This window comes from Malaclemys terrapin, chromosome 7, assembly GCF_027887155.1.
Source record: "Malaclemys terrapin pileata isolate rMalTer1 chromosome 7, rMalTer1.hap1, whole genome shotgun sequence".
NCBI classification, from domain to species: Eukaryota; Metazoa; Chordata; order Testudines; family Emydidae; genus Malaclemys; species Malaclemys terrapin.
Window position 1 is genome coordinate 128,099,234 of NC_071511.1, and position 21,631 is coordinate 128,120,864.

At 58.7% G+C, this 21,631-nt stretch overlaps 1 protein-coding gene across 1 annotated transcript in view; it reads left to right on the forward strand.

The window, feature by feature from the left end:
* ABCC2 (ATP binding cassette subfamily C member 2) overlaps window positions 1–21,483 on the forward strand; it is a 56,363-nt gene extending 34,880 nt beyond the window's left edge. Inside the window, exons 17-32 of the mRNA XM_054033828.1 lie at window positions 5–181; window positions 4,445–4,612; window positions 5,370–5,556; window positions 6,985–7,108; window positions 7,906–8,038; window positions 8,914–9,133; window positions 9,400–9,554; window positions 10,096–10,251; window positions 10,496–10,695; window positions 11,128–11,254; window positions 11,731–11,832; window positions 12,016–12,159; window positions 13,390–13,548; window positions 14,315–14,481; window positions 18,202–18,396; window positions 19,654–21,483. Of these exons, the coding sequence (XP_053889803.1) occupies window positions 5–181; window positions 4,445–4,612; window positions 5,370–5,556; window positions 6,985–7,108; window positions 7,906–8,038; window positions 8,914–9,133; window positions 9,400–9,554; window positions 10,096–10,251; window positions 10,496–10,695; window positions 11,128–11,254; window positions 11,731–11,832; window positions 12,016–12,159; window positions 13,390–13,548; window positions 14,315–14,481; window positions 18,202–18,396; window positions 19,654–19,783 (2,544 nt within the window). The 3' untranslated portion in view covers window positions 19,784–21,483. The remainder of the gene's footprint in view (window positions 1–4; window positions 182–4,444; window positions 4,613–5,369; window positions 5,557–6,984; window positions 7,109–7,905; window positions 8,039–8,913; window positions 9,134–9,399; window positions 9,555–10,095; window positions 10,252–10,495; window positions 10,696–11,127; window positions 11,255–11,730; window positions 11,833–12,015; window positions 12,160–13,389; window positions 13,549–14,314; window positions 14,482–18,201; window positions 18,397–19,653) is intronic.
* The last annotated feature ends 148 nt before the right edge of the window (window positions 21,484–21,631 follow it).

The following is a 21,631-nucleotide window of genomic DNA, read 5'->3' on the forward strand; positions in this document are numbered from 1 at the left end:
CCAGGGCTCTGTGGCCTACGTTCCCCAGCAGGCCTGGATCCAGAACGCCACGCTGAAGGACAACATTCTCTTTGGGTCAGAACTGGATGAGGCTAGGTACCAGCGGGTTGTGGAAGCCTGTGCTCTCCTTCCAGACCTGAAGCTGCTCCCTGGAGGTGACCTCACAGAGATTGGAGAGAAGGTATTGGCACTGGGCATGTCGGGGAAGGCTGGGAGGAGGCGTCCGGGGGAGTAGGTGGGGGATAGAGACGGGGAGGTGTCTGGGGGTGGCGCAGAGAGGGGGGAGGGTGTTGTGAGTGTATGAAGCTGGAGGGTCGTGTGGTAGCAGCAATGGGTGGCTCGTGGATGTATGAGGAAGGTAGAAGAGGAGGAGGAGGATGTATGTGGAGTGGGGGAGGTGCATGGGCGTCTGAGGAGGACTGTTTGGTGGTGGGAGCATCAGCCCCTGGGTGTGTATTTGGGAGGGAATGATGGCAGACACTTGGGGAGTGTCTGGAGCTCCTAGGGGTGGGATGGGGGTGGCAGAGAACGTGTGGCGCTCGGGGGGGGGCTATCACGTGGGGATGGGGGGGGTTCAGAGAGCATATGGGGCACAGGGAGGCTGTCTGGAGCACGGGGGTGGGATAGGGTGCTGGGGTGCAGAGAGAATATGGTGCTCAGGCTCCGTCTGGAGCATGGAGGGGAAGTGGGAGTGGCAAAGAGCGTGTGGTGCTCGGGGGGGCTGTCTGGAGAACATGTGGGTAGGGTTGGGGTGCGGAGGGCGTAGGAGCGTGTGGTGCTCAGGCTCCGTCTGGAGCATGTAGCAGTAGGTTGGGGGTGACAGAGAGCATGTGGTGCTCGGGGGGGGCTGTCTGGAGCATGTAGCAGTAGGTGGGGGGTGCAGAGAGCATGTGGTGCTCGGGGGGGCTGTCTGGAGCATGTAGCAGTAGGTGGGGGGTGCAGAGAGCATGTGGTGCTCGGGGGGGGGGCTGTCTGGAGCATGTAGCAGTAGGTGGGGGGTGCAGAGAGCATGTGGTGCTCGGGGGGGGGCTGTCTGGAGCATGTAGCAGTAGGTTGGGGGTGACAGAGAGCATGTGATGCTCGGGGGGGCTGTCTGGAGCATGTAGCAGTAGGTGGGGGGTGCAGAGAGCATGTGGTACTCGGGGGGGGGCTGTCTGGAGCATGTAGCAGTAGGTTGGGGGTGCAGAGAGCGTGTGGTACTCGGGGGGGGGGCTGTCTGGAGCATGTAGCAGTAGGTTTGGGGTGCAGAGAGCGTGTGGTGCTCGGGGGGGCTGTCTGGAGCATGTAGCAGTAGGTGGGGGGTGCAGAGAGCATGTGGTACTCGGGGGGGGGCTGTCTGGAGCATGTAGCAGTAGGTTGGGGGTGCAGAGAGCGTGTGGTGCTCGGGGGGGCTGTCTGGAGAACATGTGGGTAGGGTGGGGGTGCGGAGGGCGTAGGAGCGTGTGGTACTCAGGGTCTGTCTGGAGCATGTAGGGGTAGGGTGGGGAGTGCAGAGAGCGTGTGATGCTCATGGGGGCTGTCTGGAGAACATGTGGGTAGGGTTGGGGTGCGGAGGGCATAGGCGCGTGTGGTGCTCAGGCTCCGTCTGGAGCATGTAGCAGTAGGTTGGGGGTGACAGAGAGCATGTGATGCTCGGGGGGGGCTGTCTGGAGCATGTAGCAGTAGGTGGGGGGTGCAGAGAGCATGTGGTACTCGGGGGGGGCTGTCTGGAGCATGTAGCAGTAGGTTGGGGGTGCAGAGAGCGTGTGGTGCTCGGGGGGGCTGTGTGGAGAACATGTGGCTAGGGTGGGGGTGCGGAGGGCGTAGGAGTGTGTGGTACTCAGGGTCTGTCTGGAGCATGTAGGGGTAGGGTGGGGGGGTGCAGAGAGCGTGTGATGCTCAGGGGGGCTGTCTGGAGAACATGTGGGTAGGGTGGGGGTGCGGAGGGCGTAGGAGTGTGTGGTGCTCAGGCTCCGTCTGGAGCATGTAGCAGTAGGTTGGGGGTGACAGAGAGCGTGTGGTGCTCGGGGGGGCTGTCTGGAGCATGTAGCAGTAGGTGGGGGGTGCAGAGAGCATGTGGTGCTCGGGGGGGCTGTCTGGAGCATGTAGCAGTAGGTGGGGGGTGCAGAGAGCATGTGGTGCTCGGGGGGGGGCTGTCTGGAGCATGTAGCAGTAGGTTGGGGGTGACAGAGAGCGTGTGGTGCTCGGGGGGGCTGTCTGGAGAACATGTGGGTAGGGTTGGGGTGCAGAGGGGGTAGGCGCGTGTGGTGCTCAGGCTCCGTCTGGAGCATGTAGCAGTAGGTTGGGGGTGACAGAGAGCATGTGATGCTCGGGGGGGCTGTCTGGAGCATGTAGCAGTAGGTGGGGGGTGCAGAGAGCATGTGGTACTCGGGGGGGGCTGTCTGGAGCATGTAGCAGTAGGTTGGGGGTGCAGAGAGCGTGTGGTACTCGGGGGGGGGCTGTCTGGAGCATGTAGCAGTAGGTTGGGGCTGCAGAGAGCGTGTGGTGCTCGGGGGGCTGTCTGGAGCATGTAGCAGTAGGTGGGGGGTGCAGAGAGCATGTGGTACTCGGGGGGGGCTGTCTGGAGCATGTAGCAGTAGGTTGGGGGTGCAGAGAGCGTGTGGTGCTCGGGGGGGCTGTCTGGAGAACATGTGGGTAGGGTTGGGGTGCGGAGGGCATAGGCGCGTGTGGTGCTCAGGCGCCGTCTGGAGCATGTAGCAGTAGGTTGGGGGTGACAGAGAGCATGTGATGCTCGGGGGGGCTGTCTGGAGCATGTAGCAGTAGGTTGGGGGTGACAGAGAGCATGTGATGCTCGGGGGGGCTGTCTGGAGCATGTAGCAGTAGGTTGGGGGTGACAGAGAGCATGTGATGCTCGGGGGGGGCTGTCTGGAGCATGTAGCAGTAGGTTGGGGGTGACAGAGAGCATGTGATGCTCGGGGGGGGGGTGTCTGGAGCATGTAGCAGTAGGTTGGGGGTGACAGAGAGCATGTGATGCTCGGGGGGGCTGTCTGGAGCATGTAGCAGTAGGTGGGGGGTGCAGAGAGCATGTGGTACTCGGGGGGGGCTGTCTGGAGCATGTAGCAGTAGGTTGGGGGTGCAGAGAGCGTGTGGTACTCGGGGGGGCTGTCTGGAGCATGTAGCAGTAGGTTGGGGGTGCAGAGAGCGTGTGGTGCTCGGGGGGGCTGTCTGGAGCATGTAGCAGTAGGTGGGGGGTGCAGAGAGCATGTGGTACTCGGGGGGGCTGTCTGGAGCATGTAGCAGTAGGTTGGGGGTGCAGAGAGCGTGTGGTGCTCGGGGGGGCTGTCTGGAGAACATGTGGGTAGGGTGGGGGTGCGGAGGGCGTAGGAGCGTGTGGTGCTCAGGGTCTGTCTGGAGCATGTAGGGGTAGGGTGGGGGGTGGAGAGAGCATGTGATGCTCGGGGGGGCTGTCTGGAGAACATGTGGGTAGGGTTGGGGTGCGGAGGGCGTAGGAGGGTGTGGTGCTCAGGCTCCGTCTGGAGCATGTAGCAGTAGGTTGGGGGTGACAGAGAGCATGTGATGCTCGGGGGGGCTGTCTGGAGCATGTAGCAGTAGGTGGGGGGTGCAGAGAGCATGTGGTACTCGGGGGGGGCTGTCTGGAGCATGTAGCAGTAGGTGGGGGGTGCAGAGAGCATGTGGTGCTCGGGGGGGCTGTCTGGAGCATGTAGCAGTAGGTGGGGGGTGCAGAGAGCATGTGGTGCTCGGGGGGGCTGTCTGGAGCATGTAGCAGTAGGTTGGGGGTGACAGAGAGCATGTGATGCTCGGGGGGGCTGTCTGGAGCATGTAGCAGTAGGTGGGGGGTGCAGAGAGCATGTGGTACTCGGGGGGGCTGTCTGGAGCATGTAGCAGTAGGTGGGGGGTGCAGAGAGCATGTGGTACTCGGGGGGGGCTGTCTGGAGCATGTAGGGGTAGGGTGGGGGGGTGCAGAGAGCGTGTGATGATCAGGGGGGCTGTCTGGAGAACATGTGGGTAGGGTGGGGGTGCGGAGGGCGTAGGAGCGTGTGGTGCTCAGGCTCCGTCTGGAGCATGTAGCAGTAGGTTGGGGGTGACAGAGAGCATGTGGTGCTCGGGGGGGCTGTCTGGAGCATGTAGCAGTAGGTGGGGGGTGCAGAGAGCATGTGGTACTCGGGGGGGGGCTGTCTGGAGCATGTAGCAGTAGGTTGGGGGTGCAGAGAGCGTGTGGTGCTCAGGGGGGCTGTCTGGAGAACATGTGGGTAGGGTGGGGGTGCGGAGGGCGTAGGAGCGTGTGGTGCTCAGGCTCCGTCTGGAGCATGTATCGGTAGGTTGGGGGTGACAGAGAGCGTGTGATGCTCAGGGGGGCTGTCTGGAGAACATGTGGGTAGGGTGGGGGTGAGAGAGCACTGGTGAAAGACTTTGCTCCCCTCTGTCAGCACACTGGGGTGCAGGGAGAGCCCCAGGACTTACAAGCGGGTGCTTTCCCCACCAGGGCATTAACCTGAGCGGGGGCCAGAAGCAGCGGGTCAGCCTGGCTAGGGCTGTGTACAGCGACGCAGATATCTACCTGCTGGACGACCCCCTGTCGGCCGTGGATGCTCACGTGGGAAAGCACCTCTTTGACCAGGTGCTGGGGCCGGACGGGCTGCTGCAGGGCAAGGTGAGAACAGCCCCGAGCTGATCGGGGCAGGGAGCAGTCCCCCCAGTAGATCCCCCCCATCAACCCTCGTGTGGGGAACTTCTGGTCTGGCCCCCTCTGTGGCCAGGGAAGCCTCTTAGTGGTTTAACGGGGGGCTTGAACAAGGGGCTGGGTGGGCAGTTCTGTGCGGTTGGCAACAGGAACACCTCCAGGCTCTCCACTGGGGGTGTGAGTGGAGGAGGGGGGCCCTGTGCATCCCCAGCCAGGAGTGAGGATAGATGACAGAGTGCCCCGTGGGTTCCCAGCCAGGGGTGGGGGAGGGCAAGGGGGACCCTGTGCATCCCCAGGTGGGGGTGAAGGGGCCTGATGGGGAGCCCTGCAGGTCCCCGGCCAGGGGTGGGAGTGGGCGAGGGGGAGCCCTGCGGGTCCCCGGCCGGGGGCGGGAGTGGGCGAGGGGGAGCCCTGCGGGTCCCCGGCCGGGGGCGGGGGTGGGCAAGGGGGAGCCCCGCGGTTCGCTGGCCGGGGGCGGGGGTGGGCGAGGGGGAGCCCCGCGGGTCCCCGGCCGGGAGTGGGCGAGGGGGACCCCTGCGGGTCCCGGGGCGGGAGTGGGCGAGGGGGACCCCTGTGGGTCCCCAGCCAGGGGCGGGAGTGGGCGAGGGGGACCCCTGCGGGTCCTCAGCTGGAGGTGGGGGTGGCATGTGTTTCCAGCCAGGGGCACAGGGGTGGAGGGTCCTGTAGCTGCTGTGCCCTGTAACCTGTGCGCCATTCTTTGTGGCAGACCCGGATCCTGGTAACACACAGTGTCAGTTTCCTGCCAAGGACGGATGAGATTGTGGTGCTGGTGGCCGGTGCTGTGTCTGAGCAGGGCTCCTACAGCACCTTGCTGGCTAACGGGGGGGCCTTCGCTCAGCTCCTGAGCACGTATGGGAGCCAGGAGGGCAACACCCCCGAGGGGGAGGCCACAGGTATGAGGGCATGTGCTGGGCCCAGGGTTAGCTTCATACAGGTGCCCTTCATACAGTGCCCATGGAGTCCTGTTTTGTGCTATGTATACCCAGAATGCTCCAGTGTTGGGGGGAGGGAAGGAGACAGCCCTAACTCACCCACCTGGGGTTCGCCTCTGTTAACGAGGGTGACACTAATACAAGGAAAGCCTTGGCCTATGCTGTCTCTGGAGCTTGGGTCTGTCTCTGCAGGGCCCTTCTGTTTCTGCCCCTTTCCCTCTGCCTTGGGGGGCCACTCCAACCCTGCCTCCTCCTGAACTGGAGCGAGTGTGACTCAGCTAGTCTTGCCTCAGTGTGAGTCAGCAGAAAGAGCTACGTGGCTATGCAGGAACCTAGCCCTAACCCCTGCTGGGAACCTTCCCACCCACAAGGGTTTCCAGAGCGTGGTCTCTTCTCCTTCCCTGTTGAGCTTGGCTGGAGCTTGGGCCCCAAAGTCCAACGCTGCGGCCGGGAGACGTGCTCAGCTTGCTGCTTGGGCGTTCCCCTTCCTGTGGCTGGGAGCGAGCCCAGCGACCCACCTGAGCACACTGTGCAGTTCTGCAAAGCCAGAAAAGGCCCTGGGTCTCCCCAAGACAGGCCCTGACAAGGAGTGGGACAGTTCCACCTAGAGAATTCTGCACCCTTACTCCTAGGGGCGTAGGGATTCCCACTCCAGCTCAGAGCAGGGGTCTGCACCCAGTACCCCATCTCCAACAGGGGCCACCAGCACCAGCTGCTTCAGGGAGAGAGCTAGGAACCTGTCAGATGGCAGCGAGAGTGATCAGCAGACAGTGGTCCCGCCTCAGGGCTGGGGTTTGCGTCACTGGAGATGGGGATTCCCCGCGCCCTGTATATTCCACTCCACATTTTTTGGTCTGAGTCTGTTCTAGTCCGACACATTGTTGGATAGAGTCTTTTGAGCCCCCAGGACTTACATGTCCCCACTCCAGAGGTTACATACATCCCAGCCCACAATAACACACAAACCATTCATTAAATACAATGGACCCCCAGGACACTTGAGCATAATTTAATAAGGGCTCCTGAAGATATTGCAGGAAATTGGCATCTCGGTCACAACAGCGTAGCTCTTGGCTGCTGTGCAGAAGGACGCAGCACAGGCGTGGCTCGACGGCAGGGGCTCTCAAACTGGGGGTCGTAAGGTTATTACACGGGGGTCGCGAGCTGTCAGCCTCCATCACCAAACCCCGCTTTGCCTCCAGCCATTATAATAGTGTTAAATATAAAGAAAATGTGTTTTTAATTTATAAGGGGGGTCACATTCAGAGGCTGGCTGTGTAAAAGGGGTCACCAATGCAGAAGCCTGAGAACCACTGCTCTGCTCTCTGTTCAATGCCTAACACCACTTCCAGTCCGAGCGCCTCCTAACTCCTGTGTCTGCTGCTTCAGTTGGAGCTGCAGAGGAGCAAGACGGTGGGGTCCCTGAGACTAGCACGGAGGACGTGCCAGCCGACATAGTGACCATGACCCTGAAAAGAGAAGCCAGCATTCAGCAGAGAGGATTCAGCCGCAGGTAGGAACCTGTCCCCAGTCATCAGATCTCATCCCAAACCTCTCCCTTTCCTTCCCTCTCCCTGCTTCCTACATAGGCATCTCCCCATGCCCTGGACCTCTTCTTTGCTTCCTGAGATGGAGGGGCCCTGTGTGAGGCTTCACTTCTTGGGGAACCTGTGGGAAAGCGTCTGAGAGCCCTGGTCTCTGGGGCCTCCCTGGCCTGCATGGCATGTGGGGCCCTCTGCTTTGCTCAGCTGCTGATCAGGAGAGGGCCTGTCTGTCATGGTTCTGCTCTGCAGCCCAGGCTGGGCGAGTTCCTGCCTGCAGGGTTTCTCCACCTGTCTTCCCACACACTCCTCTGTTGAAGCTGACCCCCCCAACCCCACCCCTTTCTGCTCCCCCACAATGCACTGGGCAGGATCGCACAGTTGAGTAGCTTCCCCTCTAGTATGACTGGGGACTCGTACTTATCCAGCGGTTTCTGCATGCCACACATCCAGACCTCGGGCTTCTCCCCGCAGCTGTCAGCCCCTGTCAGGGGCTCGCTGGCTGGGTGAAGGTGTGTCCGGAGCAGGGGCTGGGCTGGTTTAGCTGAGAGGGTGGGAACAACGCTGGACTCGGAGGAATTTCCAAAGCGTCCAGTTGAAATGTTTCTCTCGCCAAAGTCAGTGAGTCCCATGGCTGGTCCCTGGCAGATCCCGGCGCAGCCAGCATGTTCGAGCGGGAGGCGCAATGCAGGGCGAGGCGGATGGGGTTCCAGGGTAGCTCCAAGTGCAGCCGCCCCATTGCTAACAATGAGCAATCGCCCTATTGCAGCCTCAGCACCAGCAGCACCAAGTCCCTGCGAAAGGCCCTGCAAGCGGGTGAGGTGGGGCCCAAGGGCAAGCAGCCTGCCGAGGAGGTGACAGGACAGAGGCTGATTGAGAAGGAGGCCATGGAAACAGGGAAGGTGAGAGAAGGGATCCCGTGGCTTGGGGGCGGGGGCACCGTGAAATCCCACTCCACAGCTCGCTGCTTTACAACCACAATAGTTGCTTGAGAAAACTGACTCTCAGCTTTGCTGACCCCCATTGCACCGCTCCCGGCCTATGCATGAAGAGGGAGGCGTGGAGGGATGCTGCTGGGGTGTGTTTGGAGCGTGGGCTGCCGGCTATGGGAAGGCAGGGTGGGCGGGTAGTGCTGGGGAGGGCAGGGTTGGGGTGGTGCTGTGTGGGGAGGGTGTGGGGGGCTGGGCGGTGCTGTGGGGAACCTGGGCGGTGCTGTGGGGGGGTGAGTGCTGCAGTTTGGGGAGGGCATGGGGGGGGTTGAGTGCTGCTATGTGGGGAGGGAATGGGGGGCTGGGCAGTGCTGTGGGGGGGCTGGACGGTGCTGTGGGGAACCTGGGTGTGCTGTGGGGGGATTGAGTGCTGCTGTGTGGGGAGGGTGTGGGGGGCTGGGCAGTGCTGTGGGGAACCTGGGTATGCTGTGGTGGGGCTGGGCAGTGCTGTGTGGGGAGGGCATGGGGGGCTGGGCGGTGCTGTGGGGAACCTGGGCGTGCTGTGGGGGGGTTGAGTGCTGCTGTGTGGGGAGGGCATAGGGGGCTGGGCAGTGCTGTGGTGGGGAGGGCATAGGGGGCTGGGCGGTGCTGTGGTGGGGCTGGGCAGTGCTGTGTGGGGAGGGCATAGGGGGCTGGGCGGTGCTGTGGGGGGGCTGGGCGTGCTGTGGGGGGGTTGAGTGCTGCTGTGTGGGGAGGGCAGAGATGTGGCCTGCAGGCGTAGCTGCGTCAGGGGTGCGTGCGGCAGCTGGACTTCGTGGGACGCCGCGACAGGCTGTGCTGCTCTGCAGGTGAAGTTCTCCCTGTACCTGCGGTACTTGCGCGCCGTGGGCTGGGGATTCTCCGCCTCAGTTTTCATCACCTACGTTGCACAATATGCTGCCTTCGTGGGGTCCAACCTGTGGCTCAGTGACTGGACCGACGACTCGCTGCGGTACTGGAACCAGACCTACCCAACCTCTCAGCGGGACATGCGGATCGGGGTCTTCGGGGCGCTGGGCATGGCGCAGGGTAAGTCTGGGGACCCACCCAATTTAAATGGGATGTTGTGAGCTGGGGGCACTTGGCTGGAGAGCCCAGGGAAGGGTTGCCGAGGCCCCAGGCTTTCCCCCAGTGTGCTGGATGGGGTTGCCAAGATTTCCCTGGGAGCAGACAGCTGGGGTCTGAGGCCCCCCTGGAAGCTGGAGAATTGCAGCCCAGCACCCGATGTCTCCGTGTGTGCTGGGGGGTGTCGGTCCCAGGAGCCTGACCCTGACTGGAACATGCATGCGTTCTAGCTGCCTTCCTGCTGGCCGGAGCCCTCCTGGCTACCCGAGGTACCATCCGGGCCTCCCGCATGCTGCACCAGCAGCTGCTCAGCAATATCTTGCGAGTGCCCATGAGCTTCTTCGACACGACCCCCACAGGTCGCATCGTCAACAGATTTGCCAAGGTGAGAGCTCGGGCCCGGGGGACCCTGTGCCCAGTTGCCCTGGCAGGACCAGGGCCGGGGGTGGCGGCAGAGGGAGGGATGTTCCAGGCACATTTGGTCAGGTCTCAGCAGGGCTTTGTGATGTGAACAAGGTGGGTCCAAACTAGGAACCTGACTGGCCTTCAATCATGCAGAGCTAGAGAAGAAGTGGAGTCTAATGGTTAGAGTTGAGGGGACTGAGAGCCAGGACTCCTGGGTTCTATTCTCAGATCTGGGAGGATGTGGGGTCTAATGGTTAGAATATGGGGAGCTGGAAATCAAGACCCCTGCGTTCATTTTCCCAGCTGTGCCATTGATTCACGACATGCCCCATGAGGCAAGTCCCTTCCCCTCTCTCTGCGTCAGTCTCCCTGTCTGGACAGTAGGATTATGCTGAGCCCCAGGGCTGGAAGGCCGTGGTATCAGAGCTTCCCTTAGCATGTGCAGGGCTCTCTGGCCTCCTCCTGTCTTGCAGGGCCTAGCCTCACTGCCTGGATCTCCCCTCTTCTCCATCTGTTCCCAGGACATCTTTACCGTGGATGAGACCATCCCCATGTCCTTCCGTAGCTGGCTGACCTGCTTTCTGGGCATCATCAGCACCCTGCTTATGATCTGCCTGGCCACCCCCTACTTCGCTCTCATCATCATTCCCTTGGGCATCTTCTATTTCTTCCTGCTGGTGAGTGGTTCTGATACTTTCGGAGTGCTTCCGCCGCCACCTGCCTTTGCCTCGGCACAATGGGCAGGGCAGGGCTCAGCCTCTCTCCTTCCTTGGGCATTCCCAGAGCTGGGACAGCTGGGGCCGGCTGCCCAGCGTGTGTCACTGCAGACACGCCCGGCAGAACTGAGCTCTCTGCTACCTGCCCCGGGTGGGAAGGTCCTGGTTAAACATTGCACTAATCGAGCCGCTTCTCTGGTCCCAGCGCTTCTATGTCTCCACGTCCCGCCAGCTGAGACGTCTGGATTCCGTCACCAGGTCTCCCATCTATTCCCACTTCGGTGAGACAGTGTCAGGCCTGTCTGTGATCAGGGCCTATGGACACCAGGAGCGGTTTCTGCAGCACAACGACCGGATCATGGACATGAACCAGAAAAGTGTTTACTCCTGGATTGTCTCGAATAGGTGAGATTACTCCGCCCCCAAAGGGACAGGCCAACAGGACCTGCACTCATCATGTGAACGGAGGATTATGACGGACGGTCATTGTGCTGTTGGGTGCTGGGAGCGGATGGGGGTGGCGCTGGGCACCTGCTGGGTGTTTGGCCAGGAACGGAGGATTATGACGGACAGTCAGTGCACTGTTGGGTGCTGGGAGCGGATGGGGTGGCGCTGGGCACCTGCTGGGTGTTTGGCCAGGAACGGAGGATTATGACGGACAGTCAGTGCACTGTTGGGTGCTGGGAGCGGATGGGGTGGCGCTGGGCACCTGCTGGGTGTTTTGGGTGGCCAGGAATGGCGCTGATGGTGCTCACTGTAAGTGCCCCACCATGCGTGCGTAGATGCAGGCAGGCTCCTCTCTCCCACGCCTCACCGCCCACGCTCTCCCCGATGCAGGTGGCTGGCCGTCCGCCTGGAGTTTGTCGGGAACCTGGTGGTTTTCTTTGCGGCTCTCCTAGCCGTGATTACGAGGGACTCTCTGGGGAGTGGCATCGTCGGGCTCTCCATCTCCTCTGCACTCAACGTGAGTCCAGGCCTCTGCTCTGTGGAGTCCTGCTGACATCCAGGGGCCTGGGCTGCTGCAGGCGGCAGAACCTTGGTGGCTGGTTCCTGCCTTCAGCCGGAAAGTGCTGCTGCACTTCAAAGGGGCCCCCCTCCTGGGGGCTGCCAGCTGGGAGGGGGACACTGCTGCGGGGTGCTGGGATGGATGGAGCCAAGAAAGAGATGTTCCCATAGCGATGGGGGGAGGCACGTGCTGGTCCAGGAGAGGGGCACTCCCTCTGTGGGTCCTGGGCCAGGATGGGGCTGGGAAGGGGACTGTCCCGTTGGGAGGTGGGGACAGGGCAGGGGCATTGCTGCTGGATGCGATGGGGTGGAGCGAGGGTGGTGTGTTACAGAAGGATGCGGAAGCTCCTGCTAGGGGCACTGGGCCCCAGGAAGGGCCGAGGGGGGAGGGTTTGGGGGTTCCAGGATCAGGACCCGCTGGTCTCTGCTGTGCAGATAACCCAGACACTGAACTGGCTGGTGCGGATGACGTCGGAGCTGGAAACCAACATCGTGGCGGTGGAGCGAGTGCACGAGTACACAGAGGTGGAGAATGAGGTGAGACCAGGTGATGGGAAGGTGACGGAGATAGAGTGGGAAGTGGTGCAGGAAGCAGTGAGAACTGGGTGCCTCTGCTTCTCTCCCTATCTCACTTCATTTGCATGTTGCTACCCAGAGTGCTTTGCACCACAGTTCCCCAGTTATCAGACATCCTTTTAACACTCCTCCCCACATCCCCAGGCTCAGTGGGTGACGGAACAGCGACCACCCCCCGGCTGGCCTAGCAAAGGCGAGATCCAGATTACTGACTACCAGGTCCGGTACCGACCTGGGCTGGAGCTGGTTCTTCATGGGCTCACCTGTGATATTCGGAGCACTGAAAAGGTGAGGAGCCTCCCCGACAGACCCTATGGTTTTTTGCTGTCAGCTGATGATGAGAGGTGGGAGGAGTGAGGGGGTGTGGGGACCCTTAGGAGTTTGATTCCAGGACTGAAACCCTCATTGGTTCAGATCAGAGTCAGAAGACATCAGTTTATTTTGGAGAGAGTCCTAGAGTTTGAGGCCAGAAGGAACCACCAGATCATCTCGTCAGACCTTCTGTGTATCAGCCCCACTCAGCACCCGCCCATGAAGCCCAACAACCAAAATTAGACCAAACTATAACAGCTCTCAGGAGACTAGATTATGTGCCGCAGCAGAGGAGAGGAGACACTTAGTGGCACCAGTGCCCGAGGCTCCTGCAGTGGCAGGGAATTTACTGAGATGTACCAAGATCATCCTGGCAAGTGACCCACATGCTGCAGAGGAAGGTGAAAAACACCTAAGGTCACTGCCCATCTGACCGGGGGAAATTCCTTCCCAACCCCACATATGGTGACCAGTTAGACCCTTAGCATGGGAACTAGAACCAGCCAGCCCAGCACCTGAAAGAAAGAATGCTCGGTGCCACCTCAGGACCCTGTCCCTGCACATCCAGTGTCTCATCTCCAGCTGTTGCCATCCCTGATGGTTCAGAGCAAGGAGACACCCCCTCCCCCAGAACAAAACCCACAGAATACATTGAGGGAAAGGAAAAATTCCTTCCTGACCCTTCCAGGTGACTGAATGAAGCCCTGAAGCATGAGCTTTAGAAACACGAGACATAAACTGAAAGGGACCCCCAGGGCTTCCAAGCCCTGCTCCCCACCCTAAGAACATAAGAATGGCCGTACTGGTTCAGACCAATGGCCCATCTAGCCCAGCATCCTGTCTTCTGTCAGTGGCCGGTGCCACGTGCTTCAGAGGGATGACCAATCCTAGTCTTTTAAATCTCTCCTCATATGGCAACTGTTCCATACCCCTGATCATTTTTGTTACCATTTTCTGAACCTTTTCCAATTCCACTATATCTTTTTTGAGATGGGGCGACCACATCTGCACGCAGTATTCAAGATGTGGGCGTATCCTGGGTTTATATAGAGGCAATATGATATTTTCTGTCTGACTAGCCATCCCTTTCCTAACTGGGATCGATAATCAGGTTTTTGACTGCGGCTGCACATTGAGTGAGTAGACAAGCAAGGGGGACCCCCAGGCCATCTCAGATCCAGCTCTCACTGGGTGCTGTCTCCACAGGTCGGGGTTGTGGGCAGGACAGGGGCTGGGAAATCCTCTCTCACCAACTGCCTCTTCCGGATCCTGGAGGCTGCAGGAGGGAAGATCGTGATCGATGGGGTGGACATATCGACCATCGGCCTCCACGACCTACGCCAGAGCCTCACCATCATCCCCCAGGTGAGCGCTGCATGGGCAGAGCCGGGTGCCCGGTCTCTGGCAGCAAGTGGCGAGGGATTTCGCCATAGGGCACACATGTGTGGGCTGGGCACTGTGCCCCTCCGTAGCCAGTTCCATGCCCTGGGTGTCGCTTTCATTAACTTAGCCCAACCTGTCACCCTGTGGCAGCCAAAGCCTAATGGGGCACTATGAGCAGGAGGGGCCCAAGCCAGAGCCCCCAGCCCCTCAGTGTGGAAAGAGGGGAGCTGACAGCAGCTGCAGCAGGAGACACAGCAAGACGGGGCCCAGCCCGGCCTGGGCACCACCTGAGCTCTGGAAGCAAAAGCTCAGATGCGCCCCCCTCCCCCGTCCCCGGGCACTGTGGGAAATGGTACCCGATGTGGTTCAGGCCAGGCCCAGGATCAGCCTAGACTCAGCCTGTGGAGACCCACTAGCTGGCTCCTTTGCTGCTCCGCCAGGCGGCTGCCCTGCCCTCAGCCTGTGGCTGTCGGAGCTGCACATGGCTAAGCTCTTGGTGAAGCAGCCGTGGTAGGAGACTAACCTGCCCTGCCAGCCAGTGCGTTGCCCAGCTGTGGGCACCGTGGGCAGCCAGTTTGTGTGGCTGGACAAACAGCTCAGAGCTGGCTCTAGCCAAACAGAGCAGCCTCAGATGCAGCGGGTGTCCCCCTTGTGTCTAACTGTAACGGGCTTACAAGCACCTCATGGCTCTGGGGCTGGCAGGGCCCTGGATCCAGCACTGTCAGAGACCCCCGTGCTGTCCTTGCAGGACCCGGTGCTGTTCTCCGGGACTTTACGGATGAATCTGGACCCGTTTGACCAGTACGCGGATGAGGAGATCTGGAAAGCCCTGGAGCTGGCCCACCTGAAGACATACGTGCTGGATCTACCTGAAAGACTGTCCCACCAAGTGAGCGAAGCAGGGGAGAACTTGAGGTAGGTGGGCTAACTTGGGTGTCCTCACCGCCTACCCAGCTCCAGAGATATCCCTCCTCCCTCCCAGGGAGAGTAGAGCACAGCCTGAGTGTGCCCTCCGCTTTCCAAGCGCCCAGCCTAGCCAGCAGGACTAATCCCTATAGGAATGCATGGCCCTCTGTGAGGCCATAGGAATAAGGGTGGGAGAGGGGCCAGGCTGGGGGAAGAGTGGGGGGGGGGGCGGCAAGGGCAGGGGAAAGGGGGAGCAAGGCACAGGGGGAAGGGTGGGGGGGCGGTAAGGCCAGGGGGAAGAGTGGGGGGGGCGGCAAGGCCAGGGGAACTGGGGAGCAAGGCACAGGGGGAAGGGTGGGGGGGCGGTAAGGCCAGGGGGAAGAGTGGGGGGGGCGGCAAGGGCAGGGGAAAGGGGGAGCAAGGCACAGGGGGAAGGGGCGGGCGGTGAGGCCAGGGGGAAGGGGGAGCAAGGCACAGGGGAAGGGTGGGGGGGCGGTAAGGCCAGGGGGAAGAGTGGGGGGGGCGGCAAGGCCAGGGGAACTGGGGAGCAAGGCACAGGGGGAAGGGGCGGGCGGTGAGGCCAGGGGGAAGGGGGAGCAAGGCACAGGAGGAGGGGGGGGCGGTAAGGCCAGGGGGAAGGGTGTGGGGGGGCAGTAAAGCCACGGGAACTGGGGAGCAAGGCACAGGGGGAAGGGTGTGTTTTTGTGTGGCGGGGGGAAGGCACAGGGGGAAGGATGGGAGGGCAGCAAGGCCAGGGGAGAGGGTGCGTTTTGGGGGGGGGCAAGGCACAGGGAGAAGGGGGGGTGTTTGTGTGTGGGGGCAAAGCCAAGGGGAGGGGTACGTGGGGGAGCAGCAAGGCACAAGAAGTGTGCGTGGGGGGGCAGCAAGGCCGGGGGAAGGGTGCGTTTTTTTGGGGGGGGGAGGGGAAGGCACATGTGGGTGAAATCTAGTCATCATGGGGTGAGAGGCAAAGTGTCATTGTAGATCAAAAACTGGCCAAGAAACAGAAAGCAAAGAGTATGCTTAAATGGTCAATTGTCATTCTGGCTAAAGGTCGCCGCGGGGTGTACGTGGGCCCATGTTGTACAATACATTTATTAATGGTCCAGAAAGAGGCTGAGCAGGGAGGCGTGATTTTGTAGATAACACAAAGCTATACTGGGGAGTCAAATCCAGAAATGACTGGGAGGAGCTTCAGAGGGACCTGATCAAGAGGAACATGATGGAAGATGAAATTCACTGTTGATAAATGCAAGTAATGCACACTGGAGGGAGGGGAGAAACTGAACAACTCGCACCATATGGGGTTGTATCAGTGACACTCATACCTCACTGTAGCCAGCTCAATGGCGATCTCATCTCAAAGTGCAGCTGTGAGCCAAAAAGGCTACAAAATAGTTCAGAGTCAAGCTAGAAGGGCATAATGAGTGGGGTCATGCAGGGATCTGTCCTGGGTCCAGATCTGTTCAGTATCTTCATCAATGATTTGGAGACTAGCACAGAGAGTACACTTATAAATCTGTGAACAATACCACGCAGGGAGGGGTTGCAAGCGCTTTGTGGGCAGGATTAGAATTCAAAATGATCTGGACAACTGGAGAAATTATCTTAAGTAAACAGGATGAAATTCAATAAGGACAAATGCAAAGCACTACATGTTGGAAGGAACAATCAAATGTATAAATACAAAATGGGAAATGACTGCCTAGGTAGGAGTGCTACAGAGAAGGATCTAGGGGTCATAGTGGATCACAAACTAAATAGTGGATCACAAACATAGTGGATCAACAGTGTAATACTGTGCAAAAAAAGTGAACATCGTTCTGAGATGTGTTAATAGGAGTGTTGTGAGCAAGACATGAGAAGTAATTCTTCCACTCTGTTCCGCACTAATAAGGACTCAACTGGATTTATTGTGTCCAGGTCTGGCACCACGCTTCAGGGAAAAAAGTCCAAATGAGAGCAACAAACATTATTAAGGGTCTAGAAAACATGACCTATGAGGAAAGATTTAAAAAATTGGGTTTGTTTAACCTGGAGAAGAGCAGACTGAGGAGGGATATGATAACAGTCTTCAAGTACATAAAAAGTTGTTATAAAGCGGAGAAGGAGAGCTCATTCTCCTTAGCTACTGAGGACAGGACAAGCAGCAGTAGGCCTCAACTACAGCAAAGGAGATTTAGGTTGGACAGTGGGAAAAAACTTCCTGACCGTAAGAGTAGTTAAACACTGGGACAAATGACTTAGGGAGGTTGTGGACTCGCTGTCATTGGAGGAAGAACAGGGGTACTTGTGGCACCTTAGAGACTAACACATTTATTAGAGCATAAGCTTTCGTGGACTACAGCCCACTTCTTCGGATGCATATATGTAGTCCACGAAAGCTTATGCTCTAATAAATGTGTTAGTCTCTAAGGTGCCACAAGTACTCCTGTTCTTTTTGCGGATACAGACTAACACGGCTGCTACTCTGAAACCTGTCATTGGAGGGTTTTTTTTTAAAGAACAGATTAAACAGCTCTCAGGAATGGTCTAGATCAGTGGTTCTCAACCTGTGGTCCGTGGCCCCCTAGGGAGTCTGTGGACTATGTCAAGGGGGTCTGCAAAAGACTTATTCTGAAACCTGACTGACCAGAATTCGACTATGTATACAGACAATAGATTTCCGAAGGGGCCCACACCGCCATCCGAAATTTTTTAGGGGTCCACAAATGTAAAAAGGTTGAGAACCACTGGTCTAGCTAAGACGTAGGCCTGCCTCACTGCAGGGGACTGGACTAGCTGCTCTGTCCTGCTTGTCCTACATGTCTGTGATTCTGTGTGAGGTTGCATAAGGAATGGCATGGTGAATAATATCACAAATACTTCCTAAATCAATGGTGTGGCTGCGTTTGAATAGTGTGTGCAGTATTGGTCACCTCATCTCACCCATAGTGCTGATGTGTGTGTGGGGGGTGGGGAGGCATTCAGAGACGAGCAATGAGAGTGAGCAAGGGCCTGGAAAAATGCTCACATGACGAGCGAGTGACAGGCTTGGAATTGTGTCCGTTCGATAGAAAACAGCTAAGGGGCGGGGGGGGGGGGGGCGACCCATAAGAACAGCCATATTGGGCTAAAGCTATATAAAATAATGACCGAGTGAGAGGATAAATGGGGAATGGCTGTTTTCCCGATCTTCTAAAACAAGACCAAGGGGACAGTCAAGTGTAATTAGCTTGTGGAACGCCTTGCCACAGGAAGTTGTTGAAGCCAAGAAACTAACACACTTCCGAAAGGACCTGGACATGTATATGGCTAGTAAGACTATCCAGTGTTAAAGTGGTTAATGCTAAGAAAAATTTTGATACAGGATTAAGCCTAATTCTTCAAAGCATAAGCTGATCTCTTACTAAGGAAGGTGCAGCTGAAACCTAATGGTGAGGGGGAGGGAGGGGGGGGTCAGAAGTCCCCAAAGCCCGACAGCAGCATTCTTAGACCTTCCTCTGCAGCATCTGGTGCTGCCATTGTCGGAGACAGGTGCTGGGCTAGACAGCCTTGTGTCTGAGCCCGGCTGCCCCATGCCCTGTGTCCTAGCCTGTCTCGGTGATTGGCTGATGGGGCAGGAGAGGCAGGGTGTGATGCTGCCACTAGGCTACACCAGGTTAGTCGCTTGCCCTCAATGGCAGAGGTAGCGCTGGGCATGTTCTCAAGCTGCCCCACATCAGTGCTGGTGTTTTCTCCCCACCCCAGCGTTGGGCAGCGGCAGCTGCTGTGCCTGGCCCGAGCCCTGCTCCGCAAATCCAAGATCCTCATACTGGATGAGGCAACAGCAGCTGTGGATCTGGAAACAGATCATTTAATCCAGACAACAATCCGGAGTGAATTTGCCAACTGCACTGTCCTCACCATCGCCCACCGCCTGCACACCATCATGGACAGCAACAGGTGTGTGTCTGTGTGTGCACACGCGCGCCCCTGCAATACCCACCGTCATGGCCAGCCAGGAGCAGGTGCTGTACACACCATTCCACACAGCAATGGGGCAGGGGGGTGCAGGCAGGCACTGTCCATACCATCATGGCTGTCTGGGAAGGGGTGCTGTCTACGCAATGGGGGAGGGGGCGGGGGTTGTATGTGTGTGTGTGTGTGTGTGCACCTGGGCGCGATACACACCATTATGGCTAGCAAGGGAGCGGGGGCACTGTATACACCATGGTGGTCACCCAGAAGCGGTTGCTGGACACACCATTGTGCACAGCACTCGGGGTGGGGTAGGGAGGCAGGTTCTTTACATACCATCATGGCTAGCCAGGAGCGGGTGGGGGCACTGTAGCCACAATCCTGGACAATCCCCCCCCCCCCCCCCAAGCAGCTGCTGTACACTCCATTCTGCACAGCAATGCGAGGTGGGTGCAGGCAAGTTCTATACACAGCATCATGGCCAACCGGGGGGAGGCGGGAGGGGTGCCATACACCCCATCGCAGACAGCAGTGGGGTGTGTGCGCGCACATGGGCACTATACATTTCATCATGGCTAGGCCGGGGGGAGGTGCGGCACACACCATCCTGGACCCCCTCCTCCCCAGGAGCAGTTGCTATACGCATCATTGTGCACGGGGGGGGGGTGGTTTGCAGGCAGGTTTTTGTACTATCATGGCTAGCGGGGTGGGAAGCAGGGGCACTGTACACACCATCAGGGCCAACAAGTTGAGGGAGGCGTGCAAGGGGCCAGGCTCCAGGTGGTAGGTGCAGGGGGCTATACACACACGTAAACAAGTGCAGGAGGGTGGCACACTGACCCCACCACCAGAGGCGGTGTGGATGGGACCCTGGGCACACCTTTGTGGCCTGCACCAAGTGGGTGTGCAGATGTCGCCGAGCCCCCCTCTTGGACAGGCCATAGAGAACCTGAAGATCTCTGTGCAGCTCCAACCCTTGTCCCGTTCACTCAGATGTTGGTCCAGTAAAAGATGCCTTTGCCTCCCGTCTTTCAGGTAGTAGCAGTGTTATGTCCGTTGTCTTGGACAGACACAGGCAGGCCCAGACCCAGGCCCAGGCCCCCGCCCAGGGGAGAGATTTAGTGTCCTGTCTAGGGTGGGGAAGGGGCTGTAGATAACCTCGGACTGGGAAGGGCATGTACTAGAAGCTGCATGACAGCAGCGCTGGTCCTGTGGCACCCAATGTTCTCTTTGTGCTTGCAGGGTGATGGTGCTGCAGGCGGGGCGCATCGTGGAGTATGACAGCCCTGAGCGGCTGCTCCAGCAGCAAGGCCTTTTCTCGACCATGGCTAAGAACGCCGGCATCGTGAGTGCTCAAGCCACGGTGCTGTAGGAGAGCTGGAGCTGACAGGGTGAGCCCCCTGCCCAACACTGGCGCACCCACATCCAGAGTCAGAACCTAGGGCAGGGCCCACCGCAAACTGGAATGGACAAACGGCGTATTGCCAGAACCTGTTTCTGTTGCCTCAGTGCGCCTGGCAGCTCCGAGCAGCAGGACCTGCCCAGGACTTCACTCCTCTTCACCTGGGACTAAAGGAGAGAGTGAAGCCGCTGGGCTCTGAGTCCCTTGAAGAGGGGGCTTCGGGGCTGGGCTAGACAAGGCTAGGACTTACTTCGCAGGCAGCAGCTCTGGGCCCGCTGCTGCCATACCCTGGTTCAGATCCAAACCCCACTATGTAGGGGTAGCTTCAATGCAGATGTGTCCAGGCCAGACCCTATGTGAGCATGGGCAGCAGCTCTAACAGACACCTGGGGTGGCTTTGACCTGACGTGCAGTCTGGGAGTAGCTCGGCTGAACGTGGGGGTATTTTTACAATCACTTTACTTATTGGTCCTTATTTTCAAGGCACTCAATGGCATAGGCCCAGGATAGCTGAAAGATTAACTAAAGCTCCAGCCTGAAGAGCGTGTTTGACAGTACTGCGCCTCTAGCAGAGTGGAGCTCTCTACCGCAGGGCAAAGCTGGGCAGGAGACAGCTGCCTCAGGGGCCAGTCCAGGGCTCGAACCATCTGGCCCATCGCAGAGCTCCTCCCCTTCTGCTCCAAGTAGCCAGGTGCACTGCTCCAAGCAGCCTTCCCCAGCAGAAAGTGTGCATCAGGACAGTGTAAAAAGACGTATGCCCTGGGGAGAGGCTGAGAGCATGAGTGAACCCCACAACATGTTAGACCCATTGCTTTAAAGCAAAAAGCAACAGAGGGTCCTTTGGCACCTTTAAGACTAACAGAAGTATGGGGAGCATAAGCTTCCGTGGGTAAGAACCTCACTTCTTCAGATGCAAGTAATGGAAATCTCCAGAGGCAGGTATAAGTCAGTATGGAGATAACGAGGTTAGTTCAATCAGGGAGGGTGAGGTGCTCTGCTAGCAGTTGAGGTGTGAGCACCAAGGGAGGAGAAACTGCTTCTGTAGTTGGATAGCCATTCACAGTCTTTGTTTAATCCTGATCTGATGGTGTCAAATTTGCAAATGAACTGGAGCTCAGCAGTTTCTCTTTGGAGTCTGGTCCTGAAGATTTTTTTGCTGTAAGATGGCTACCTTTAGACACCTCACACATGAGGGCAGTATAAAATCTACATATAACAGAATGTCCTGATACTCAGGCCTTGGCTACACTCGCGGATTCAGTGCAGCAGGCGTGTAGTCTCTCCGAGGGGAATAGCTTGCAGCGCTGCGACGCAGCAGCGCTGATTCCACGGGCGCTTTACAGCGCTGCGCTCAGGGGGGGTGTTTTTTCACACCTCTGAGCACAGCAAGTGCAGCGCTGTGAATTGCCAGTGTAGCCAAGGCCTAAGGACTGGATGCACAGGCAAAACTTGGCTCCTCCCCCATGAAAGGTGACTGCAGCCCTGGGCTGTCCCCACCCCCCACTGCAAGACTTGGAGTCAGTGTCAGTCTCTCGGCTTTGCTCCAAGCCCAGCCAAACAACTTGACACTCCCCTGGTCCCTGCTCGTGCTTAGTCGTCCAGGCAGGAGCCCTGGGGAGCCCCACTTAAGTGTTGTTGCAATTGTCTCTCTATAAAGGCTATTTAAACAGTTCCCTTGTTTGTGATTTTATTGTGTGGGCAGCGAGGGGGGAGTTGCTGAGGAATCTTGCTGAAGACTGGGCCTAGTCCAGCAGCAGGGGCGGAGGACAGAGGAGGCACAGGGTTTGCTTAAGCAGAGATTTGCTGCTCTGCAGAGCT